The 10959-nt window shown below is 36.9% G+C and overlaps 3 protein-coding genes across 4 annotated transcripts; 1 reads left to right on the plus strand and 2 right to left on the minus strand.

Moving 5' to 3' along the window:
• On the plus strand, positions 1323–4455 carry LOC18612155. Of its 2 annotated transcripts, none has more exons than XM_018114127.1 (3): positions 1323–2474; positions 2650–2749; positions 2997–3357. In XM_018114127.1, exons 1-2 carry the CDS (start codon positions 1623–1625, stop codon positions 2740–2742), a joined length of 945 nt encoding a protein of 314 aa, XP_017969616.1. In that variant the 5' UTR covers positions 1323–1622; the 3' UTR covers positions 2743–2749; positions 2997–3357. The 2 variants fall into 2 exon arrangements, with proteins under 2 accessions (XP_017969616.1, XP_007048843.2); XM_007048781.2 differs by lacking the exon at positions 2997–3357 and adding an exon at positions 4079–4455 and having other exon boundaries at positions 1324–2474.
• Positions 5637–7302, minus strand: LOC18612156 (peroxisomal and mitochondrial division factor 2). Its single transcript, XM_007048782.2, has 2 exons — positions 7145–7302; positions 5637–6940 (listed from the first exon to the last, which is right to left on the minus strand). The coding sequence occupies exon 2, from the start codon at positions 6918–6920 to the stop codon at positions 6045–6047; it is 876 nt and encodes a 291-aa protein (XP_007048844.1). The 5' UTR covers positions 6921–6940; positions 7145–7302; the 3' UTR covers positions 5637–6044.
• On the minus strand, positions 8982–9819 carry LOC18612157 (transcription factor PAR1). Its single transcript, XM_018120087.1, has one exon. The coding sequence runs from the start codon at positions 9712–9714 to the stop codon at positions 9295–9297; it is 420 nt and encodes a 139-aa protein (XP_017975576.1). The 5' UTR covers positions 9715–9819; the 3' UTR covers positions 8982–9294.

Raw genomic sequence — 10959 nt, forward strand, 5'->3', positions numbered from 1 at the left:
AACAAAAGAAAGTTCCAAAAGAATGCACAAGTCTTCAAGAGTAAAAATAAACTCTCTCCAAATAGTAACCATAGTATGTGAAAAAGTACTCCATCTCACAAGTATAGCAGGCCATACTTCAATTCTGGTCTCCTTACAAATACGGATGATGACTCTTACAGCATCAATGACTCCAACATTATTGAGAGTAGTCTTGTAAGTGGAATTCTTCTAGACTTTTTCTACTCATTCATCTCAACCTTAGACCCATTGTGAGTTAGATTCAAATTTAGTGACAGAAAGTGAAAATTCACTATATTCAAATCTGAACTGCAATACCAAATTTATTACGTAAGTGTACTTAAGGAAAGATTACCTCCATTTCTGATTCATTAAGCCAAACTCACTAGAGCATCCTAAATACGAAGAATCGAAGATAATTTAATAAACACTGCCACTCATTTTGAGTTACTTTCACTTCCCATGTGATATAGTTGTTTTATACTCTTCTCATGCAGTAATACAATACTTGAAAAGAAATAATCGTTCGTCAAAATTGGACATTTACATTATCAATGACTATTACTATAAATGTGAGTTATCAAATGTTGGAGCATTATGGCCGGGATTAAGTGGAGAATACAAAGTTTTAGCGAATGGAGCTGCACGTCTTAGCCAAGAGAAAAAGACTCGTGAATGATGAGGATGGCTTTCCAATTTGAAGAATCTCCAGAGCTCCTGATGTCACTTTACATGTTATGATCTCAGTAGTTGTATTTATTATCTTTCCTTTGCCTTAAAAAAACAATACTAGTATAATTTGGTGATGTGCCTGACCAAATTGAATGTATTGAATTTGGTATAAACAATTGTATTTATAATTATAGGTAGGGTACAGGCCGATGTAACCCAAATTGTAAAATCCGCTCATGGATTGTTAAGGCTTAAATATTTCAACTGTCAAAGGTCAGGCTGGTGTTGGAGGCCTGCAGAATCACACGAAACTCCCACCATTAATCCTTCCTAGGGTCTCCAAGTGTAACGTACTCCTCCTGTCCGTTTCAATCTATTTCAATGTTAAATACAAACCCACCCTCATTTCAAAGAAAAGGAAAGTAGAACCCCGATTGCCTGTATTTATATCTACCACTCTAATGCTTCTTTCTTTGTACAACTCACCCTACAACCACCAGTCAAGGCTGAGTCGTGCCTTCACGTCCAAACACTAGTAAAATACTCATCTTCCTTTCTTCTCCTCCACCTGCCTTTCAACTACAAGGTATATTAATTATTTCTGTGTCTCACTTCTTACTCTTCCTCGTGTTCCCATTATCATTATCAGTCATCAGTCATCAGTCATCAGTCATCCTATGTCTCTCAATCTAACTGTATGCCTTAAGGCTTAAGTTCTTTCTTTTTCCTTAGTGGATACCTCATATCTAACTGTTTGACTTCTTTCTTATTCTTCTTTTTACTTTATATTTTTCTTTAACTAACTCATACAGGACTACATGTCCTGAAACCTGTGGGTGAGAAAGAAAGTGGAGGTAGTTAAAAGTGCCCTTTGTTATCCAATAACCATAAAAAAGCATAGGGAGAGATTCTTCTTCTGTTGAATCAGTAGCTTTACAAATCATTACCAAATGGAAGGATCTTCAAACGGAAGACTAGAGGAGACCCCGAGGGCAGAAGCACATGATGAAGAGAAGGAAGTTATTTTGGACGATTCTCCAGCGCCGAAACTAGACGTTGAATTTGTTAGAGACATTACTCCTGATGGGAACTTTAAGTCCATCAATAACACCCCTGATGCGGAGGATTTCAGGTCAAGTAGCAGCAGTTCGGATGAAGAGGCAGCGCCGGAGGAAAAGAGTCCTTGGGTGGAGAAGTCTGAGAATTTTGAAGAGAAGGTGGTTTCTGATTCAGTTGTTGAGTCAGTTGAACTTGAACCAGAATCAGTCGAGAAATCAGGGGATTCTGGTGTTGCTGAATTAGATTCCAAAGAAACAGAAGAGAACATTCCACCATCTTTGGACGAGACTAATGCGGATTCTCCAATAGTAGCAGATTTGTCAATAAATCGTTCGAATGAACGAACACAGCAGCTGTCCTCTGCTGAGACCTCCGGGCATTCTGCACTCTTAACAGATGTGGAATCAAAGGGAATTGATGAGGAAACAACGCTGCCAGGCTTGAATGAGACTGATGCCTCTGCGGTTGCAGTAGATGCCGTGTGCAAGGGGATTGAAGAAACAACTATTTCTTGTTTGGATGGGAATGGGGGAGTTCCTGCAGCTGAAGCAGTCCAAGGAATCACGGAAACCGAAATTCCAGCTTCAGACAAGAGTGCTGGGGGTTCATCAGGTTCCCCTGATTTGGCATCCAAGGAAAATGTTGAAGATTCATTGCAGGCAGCAAACGTCCCTATCGTGGAGACCAGAGATGTTGGTGAACTAGTAAACAAGCCCGAGATCCATGAAAGCACGGGGAATAAGGTCAATAACTTAACCCAGCATCTCCTGATTATTTGTATTAAGTATTCTTTATGTTTCTCTTTTCTTTTCTTTGTTTTTTATTTCCAATCCTTTATGCCAGAAGTTTGATTTTCCAGCTTCCAGCCTTAAATTTGTTCTAACAGCTGAAATTTCTTCTCTTGTAAATTTTTGACAGCCTATCATATCTCTGAGTCATCGTCCTGTGGAACCAACTTCTTGGAAGAGTTGCTGTGGACTTTTTGAAGTTCTGCGGCGCTCCAACAGATAAATTCAAGGTGAGGAAACCTGACATAAAGGTTTATTTCTTTGCATCCATGAAAACGTGCTCTTCCTTAGAATTTGTTTACTTGCTTAACCTTGAATATTGGAGGACGCGGTAGTTATTATGTGAGGATATGATCAGTTGCGAACAACCCCTTTCCCCTCCTAGTTCTACAACTAATTACAGTGCTACTGAGACTTGCGAAATGCTCCATACCCCGGTTGTATTTTCTTCAGTAAGTTCAAACTGGTTAATTCTAGGTTCAGCTTGCAGCACAGGATGTTAAGCAATCAATGAAAGTTGTCGTGGAAGAACAAAGATAACCACCAGCTTTCCAAATATGCAAAGGATGTGTGAGAGTTCGGAAGCAAAGAAAATAGCTGGAGTCGGAGGTTGGGTTAACTGGTGGAAGCCTTGTGGCGGGAGAGCTTTTTCAGTGGCATTGGAACGTTCCCCTTGTAGATGCGCCACCCACTGGTACCTGGCCATATATTTTAATTTTTATTAACTAAAAAAAATGAAAAAGTAGCAGCCATTGAAGTTAGTAATAACCTCTAGAGATATCTAGATATTTTACTCAATATTGTGAAGTTGTGGAATTACAGAACACATTATTACCTTGCCTCCTTGCCTCCTTGGACTATGGTCAATGGCTTCGTTGTTGTAGTTTTATTGATGATATGTGGGGGTAAGTTCTGGAAAATGTGCCGGTGCCGCTGCCACTACTAGTTTTTAGGGTACTTGACTTGACACTGCATATATTAGCGATTAAGCAGCACTGCTCCTCCCTACTCCTTTAGCTAATGACTATAATTTAGGGTTAATATTTGGAGAAAAAGCGGAGATTTGACACAACGTTAGCAATCAGGGCTTCATCTTGAGTCTAGATTTGACTGCAGTACTGTTAATATTTGCTGGGATAAGGCTTGTGTTTTCATGATCAACCGAATCTGAGTGGTGTTATTGCTGATGGAGACTGCATGTTCCATAGAGATAATGTTAAGGACATTGGAATATGTTTTATTTGATCTGATGATAAGTTGTGCCAATAACTGGAGCAAATTAAGGCCCTATAAACTCCAATAAATTTGCAGCGTCTATCCTGCAGATGGAACACTATTCTGGTGCTTCATCAATCACGATAGTGATCTCTCAGGCAAGTATGATGTTGGATCTCAGAGCTTGGCCATCATAGGAAGTAGAAAGAACCCCCTGCATTGTTTGAGTCTAATCAACTTGCCACTTTACACTTTTTCTAAAAGTCTAACAAACTCAGTTATTTACAGTAATCCAAGCACTCTCCTCAACTCATGGTGGATTCTGCTTGTCTTTTTTGTTGCAGAGGCAGAGTATTAATGGAATGTTAAAGCAGAATTACAAGTTTCTTGTGGAGTTTATAGGTTGTTATGATGCTTTTGTTTTTCAGCATTTTATGCAAAAATTATTATTGAGAAGAAACGTGTGGGGTCCCCAAGTGAAATTTGTTTGAGAGTTGTATTAGAGCTTGGACATTGGAATTGGCGTGTGTGGAGTGTTTCATCAGTTACACTGTTTGTATACGATCCCTTGGATATATTTATTTCTGTGATGATCATGATATGATCTCATTTCCTATGAAACCTTGGGTTGTTCCCTCAACTCACTCTCATGGACAAGAATCATTGATTAAGAGTTGGGTTATAACTGGCTCAATAGTTAGCATGAGGTTAACTCAAAGTCCATTAAACTCTTTTTTTTTATTTTCTTTGGTCAACGAAATTCATTAGACTGAATATTTCTATGTTCGCCTTCAAAAAATAATTGTTATTTATTCAATTATTTATTTACCCTATTTCTGTGTTTAGTTATACAATCATTTATACATTAATTTATTTACTAATACAATCAATTATTTATTTTGTTTTCAAACCAAAAACAATACTTAAAAAGTAAATACCTTTAAATTTTAAAAAACTAAACTGAGTTAATCAAATTCAATTTGAACCAGTTCCATTATAAAGAGTATTCAGTTCAGTTTCTAAAAAACCAAAAACTTTTTTCACATCAAGCCCATCAGAATATGAGGCCCATTGGCTAAACCTAGTCTACAACTAAGAAGTAATACAAAGAAGTGAAAGTAATATATAAAGAGAATTATTACTTTTACACACAACACACCAACACACTGATGCTGGACATTTCAAACTCTATTATATAAGTTAATTCAATTGACTCCATTCCATTTCATCCATAGTTTTATATATATATATATATATATGTCAATTCACTAATTTCCTTAATAACGAAGGCTATTTCATTATTGGCTTCGACAACCTGCAAACAGCTTCACAGAGGTGAAGTAAATGTGGCAAACAATCCTTGGAAACACAGAATAACATTGATTTTGCCTCTCATGCAAAGCAACACAAGACTCATGTACCCCACCTATTTGGCCAAAAAACCAGTACCCCAACCATGGTGCTCCTCAGTCCTCACACTAACATGAGAGCCATGCAATTTCTTGTTTTGTTTTTAAACTATGTACTTCTCAATGCATCGCAAAAGCTAAAACCATCACCGTTTTTACTTCCAACAGGAAAAGGACCTACATTGCAGTACCTAAATAAATAAAGGGTGTGTTCCAACCAAACATCCCAAAACCCAAATGTCTATTATTCAACTAACTTGTATAATCTGATCAATAAGATGGCAGAAAAACTGCACCACTTTCTGATCAAGCAAATCAGCCAACAGAATATTAAGAAATTGCTGGTATTGGCTTCCTTACAAGATCAGCTTTCAATTATCATATCTAAAGCAGATGGCCCATGGCAAAACGCATGAACAAAGAATACAAGCAAGTCTGACCATGAAAATCCAGATTTCTACCATTCAGATACTTATCCAATGGCACAGCACAATTTAGCCTTGTGACAATCACACAACTAAACAAACCAATTAACAACAAAGATGTGAAAGTTGTACACATGAATGAATTAGCGAAAAAGTTTAAGGATGCAATTCGCATTACAAGAAAATCACAACGTTAAAGGAAAATGGAGTAATAATAGAAATTACACCGAGTAACTTCATTGCGTCGAGCCACACAATGGAAATTCCTTCAAAAACTTGTGTTTGCAATTAAATTGTCAACTAGCAAGCAAACAACATTCACCACACCAAGGCCAAAATTAACAGAGATTCATAGGCACAAAAATATAATCCAAGCAGATTATTTCACCTATCAAAATTGAACCCATATTCATAACTATGATAAACTCCTAACCTCTGATTATCCCTCCCGTTAATCTTCAACCAGCAGTCATCATTCACGACCGCTTACAACAGCAAAGATAGACCACAGCAACCGCAACAACAGTAGCCCCAGCCGATGCTGCTGCCACGACCGGCACATTCAACCCTTTCCCTTCACAACCCACACTCTCATCAGCCTCCCTGGCCTTTCCGTTAATACCCTCACCGGTCCTCTCCTCCATCTCCTTCTTCAATTCGAACATCTTCAACTCCAATCCCATTGCCTTCTCCTCGGATTCTCTTTTTGCTTCTTCACTTCTTTTCAATTCACCCTTCGTTTTCGCCACCTCTGCTTCCAACTGTTCAACTTGCTTCTTGAACTCATCGATCTTTTCCCTCATTTCCTCTTCGATTCTAACTTTCTTGCTCCTCTCCTCCGATTCCCTCACTTCTAAAAGCCCTAAATTCCTCTCCAATTCCCTCTTTTTTTTCTCACTCTCAGCTTTCTCTTTCTTCAACTCATCAATTTCCCTGTCCAATCTCTCAATCACCAATCCTTTCTCTTCCAATACTCTCTTTAACTCAAAGACCTCCGTATTCGCCTCATCTACTTCACTCATCGAAGTTATCAGATCATGTTGAAGCCTCGAAACCTCGGTTTCAAGATCAATCGCTCTCGAGGTGATGGATTCTAGGGCCTTCTTATCCTCCTCCCACTGATCCATTTCTCCTCTCATTTCTTCTTCCTTGATTAGTAGTTGATCAATTTCTAGTGTCAGTTTCTTGATCTTTTCCTTCACTTCTTTGTTCTCGTTGCTTAGTTCCAGCTTCTCGCTCTCAAGAGCTTCGATTTTGCTAGCCAGTTCGGTTACTTTGGCTTCATCAGCGTCGTAGAAGCTTTCCGCCGTCTGATTCTCCGTTTCGCCATTGATGATAGTCGAATCTGCCATTTTCTTGAAACTCAACTTGGCTGCCAAGAAAATCAGAGAGATAAAAAGTTAAAGAGTAAGGGAGACAGAAAAACCCTAGAGATTGCCCCCTTTCTATTATTATTATTATCAAAAAAGAGAGATCAAAGAGAACCTTCTTTCTTTTCTTTTTCTCTTTTAGTAGTAATTTTCCAAGAAAATGTGAGGAAAAGAAGAAAAAAAGAAAGAGACAACAGAAACTGCACCTTTGTTTTGCCGATAATTTGATTAGGGTTTTTCTTTCTTTCTTTCTTTCTTTTTTATTTTTCTTGTTGGTCGGATATTTTGTTCAGAAATCAGCAGAAGGAATAAAAAGAATAATAAGAAAAAGAAGGGAGATTCGAGGAATCCAGGAGAAACGGACGGTTAAGAATTAAGGGCGGGAGGTGGCAGTGGAAACTGATGAGAAGTGGGGAGCACGTGCTTAAAAAGGTAAAGTGTGGGACCTCTTAATCACAACCTTTGATGGAAAGATATTGACGCCCTTGATTTTCGTCTCCTAAAATTACAAATTTCACTTTTCGGATTCGCTGATGTGGGCTGGGATGGGTCAACTCTGGTTTATAAGATGGGCCCATCTCTACCTGAACAATGTCACAAGCCATCCCAATAAGATGGGCCCAACTCTAACTCCCATTCATTGCATTTGAAAGGAGCCCAATCCAATCCATGATTTGCCTACTCCCTGATAATTATTAGGACACCACTTATTAAATGAAGGACATTTTCCACCTAACGAGTTTCTAAAATGTTTCATTTACTAATTCATTAAATATACAAGTTGTTAGCCTTTTAATTGGTTTTTCAAATTTCCAAACTTTTATTTACTTTATCACTAAACTTTTGTAAACAAACATTCTATTATTATATGGTACTAGTATTTTGTAAATTTAATACAAGTTTATATTTGATATACCGTTAAAGAATAGATTTTATCAACTTTCCATGAATCAAATATTATTATAGTGTAAATGTATAAATTTAAAAATTAGAAACACTCAAAAATAAAATATTTTTAAAAGGTTATTTTTAAAAAAACCTTTTAAATTTTTTTTTTACATATTTATAAAATGACATTTTTATATTTAAGTGACAATATATAAATATTATATACAGTAAATGCATCAAATACATTCATTAGATATTAATATCAAGTCTTGCCCATGAGCTAGGTGGCCCACTAAGCTTGTGAACATAATCTAGCAGTGTATAAGATTTTATTAGATTCAAATTCTACTCAAAATTATTATAATATTTTATAAATATTATATATATTATTTAATTTTAATTTTAAAATATATATTTAAAAATATTTTAATAATAAAAATAATTTAATGAGTTTATATGGATGAATTAGGATGGAGCTCAAACTTGAATTTTTTAGATGTCAATCAAACTTGACCGGACCTGATCTCTAAACACCTCTAATGCAAATTATATTTTTAAATGGACTTAAATAAAAAATAAATCTACAACTTGATCAGTAATTTAATTAGCCTTTTATGCCAAACTTATGTTTTCTTCAAGCAAGAGAAGATAGAGTTTGCGTGAGATAAATTTAAATTTTGGGGATCTGAAGTACATTCAATTTCTAACTTAGAATTTGGAAAAAGAGGCAGATTTCAAAGGATTAAGGATGCAACCCTCCCATTGTATTATATGTATGTGTGTGTGTATATATATATATATGCAAGACCTAAAATATGACTATATATATATGCAAGACCTAAAATATGACTATGTTAAAAAGGAGATAAAAACAAACTTAATTTGGTATATGAAATTGAAAATTTAAAAAAAAAATGAAAGAAAGAGAGAGTCAGGAATTCTGTATTCATTGGCACTGCGAGGTCCAAAAATGGCCAGCCATTACTCCACCAAGATTAAAATGCTAAAAACCTCCAGGACCCTAATAAAGGCACCCCATGACAAGTGAACTTAAATGTTCCTCGTTGGCATGTTGGCATGTTCGGCCACAGGGCAAAGGCACACCATACCAATAGACGATGCACTAAAATTAATTCCGGCAAAGCTTCAACCAACCATTAACATTTCTCTGCTGCATTTACCATTAATTCTTATGTCTCTGCTGTTAGCACTAAACAACTTCTTCTTCCTATTCATTGAGCTATTAATTATAATAGTTTAACATAATGAAGCCAAATCAAAAAAGAAAAGAAAAAACTGAAAGGATGTGAATATGGCAATGTGGGATCTTGCTCTCCTTCACCATCTTAAATAAAATTTTAAAAAAAAGCAAAAAAAAAAAGAAAGAATAAACAAGATAAAGCAAAAAAAAAAATTACAATTGGTTTGTCACAGAACCAGAGAGATCAAAGAAGTAGTCTGTCTATAATCAACCTCCGAGCTTTCTTTTCTGTTTCTCCAAGCCTTCGATAAAGCTTGAAAGAACTCTCATGGCTTTAATTTGACACTGCAAAGCTAATATATACCCAGCAGTCTCTTCAAACAGCTTGTCAACCCCTAAAGACTCACCTCCCGGAACAATCCTTTGCAATGCCACAATCTTTCTCTTCACTTCTGCCTTGTCGTCGTCATCATCATCTTCTTCTCCTCCTGCTCCTTGTTTTTCACTCAGGTGATCCTTCTTTTTAGCCTTCAAGTACTCTCTTCGTTTCCTTCTGGTGCCCCGGTTTCTTTGGAAACTAGCAGGTAAAGGTTCATGCAATGCATTTCCCATCAAAGGGCTTTGGTGGGTCTTTGTTTCTTTGCTTTGAAATGTAGGTATATTTGTCTGGGTCAAGGCACTCTCCATGGACAGAAGATAAGAGGGGAGGGGCAGAGCTTAGGGAAGGAGAAAAAAGAGGGCTCAAGGGGGGAGGGAAGGGGGGAGAGCGAGTTTTGAGTGCATGAGGGGGGAGTTAAATTATTGTAAAAGCTCTAGCTCTAGAGATGTCAATGCCAACGAAGCGAGGCCCACCCAGTTTTGGGTTCCCAAGCCTTGGTTTTGGATTGGCTCTGGGCCGTGATGTTTACGCACCAAACAAAAGAGCGTGAGAGGGCTTGTCTGGTAGTGCTTGCATGTGCCATGGTAAAGGCGCTAGCGCAGGCAAAATGTACAACCGAGCACATGCAGCGGTGGAAAGCTGTCTGGGTGCAAGTTGATGGAAATCCCCAAACGCAGTTGGACGTGAGTGGTGATCAAACGGATTTTCTGGGATCACCTGCGGATAGGCCCAGGAGAATAGGGAAATGAAAAGAAAAACGAGGGACCCCACAATTGCAAAAACAAAGTGGAAGAGAGAGAGTGAAAGCACATGTGATCACATGATTTTCTTGAACCAAACACCGCCCATGTGCCTCCCATCTCTCTCTCTCTCTCTCTCTCTCTCTCTCTCTTTCTTTCTCTCTCTCCTATGATCTATATCACTACCATTGGCATGAATGCCACATGGCACTTTCTTAATGGGACCCACCTAGAGCCCCTAAAAACCTCATCCTCCCCCTGCCCTTTTTTTTTTCTTCCTTTTTTTATTTATATATAATATTTTTAATGATGTGCCTTTAAAAGTTTTGGTAAAACTCCTTTACAATTACAATTTGAGCATTCCTCTTAAAAATTTTTATTTTTAGATTTTATAAAATTGGTGAGATGAGATTTATAAATTTAAAAATAATTTTAAAAAAATTATAATATGCATAAAAATGTACAATGCCTTCAGAGCATTTATTAAGACCTATTCATTATAATATTTTTGTGTTAGATCTACTAAACAATTAATAAGATAATTAAGAATGAATTAAATAAAGATATTGTTTTATATAATAGGATTTTGTTAATGAATATTGTGAGGGTAACTTTTAGGCTATCAACTTGTGAGATTAAATAATATATTAATTTAGCAAGTAATGTATTTACTTAAGAAAAGGCAATATAAGAAAAGGTTTGAAGAAAATGGCAGTAAAAACCTAGAAAATGGTGTAGGGAAAGGGTGGTGGGTGATGTTTCCAAGGAGGAAACCAGTGGGAAGTTGGGGGTATTGGGATTGTGAGAGAGAGA

This window comes from Theobroma cacao, chromosome 1, assembly GCF_000208745.1.
Source record: "Theobroma cacao cultivar B97-61/B2 chromosome 1, Criollo_cocoa_genome_V2, whole genome shotgun sequence".
NCBI classification, from domain to species: domain Eukaryota; kingdom Viridiplantae; phylum Streptophyta; class Magnoliopsida; order Malvales; family Malvaceae; genus Theobroma; species Theobroma cacao.

Bases quoted from the DNA above. Each gene is read 5' to 3' on its own strand.
- LOC18612155 (XM_018114127.1), top strand. From the start codon at position 1,623: ATGGAAGGATCTTCAAACGGAAGACTAGAGGAGACCCCGAGGGCAGAA. The intron at 2,475-2,649 runs GTCAATAACTTA...AATTTTTGACAG, and splicing joins ATGAAAGCACGGGGAATAAG to CCTATCATATCTCTGAGTCA.
- LOC18612156 (XM_007048782.2), bottom strand. From the start codon at position 6,920: ATGGCAGATTCGACTATCATCAATGGCGAAACGGAGAATCAGACGGCG.
- LOC18612157 (XM_018120087.1), bottom strand. From the start codon at position 9,714: ATGGAGAGTGCCTTGACCCAGACAAATATACCTACATTTCAAAGCAAA.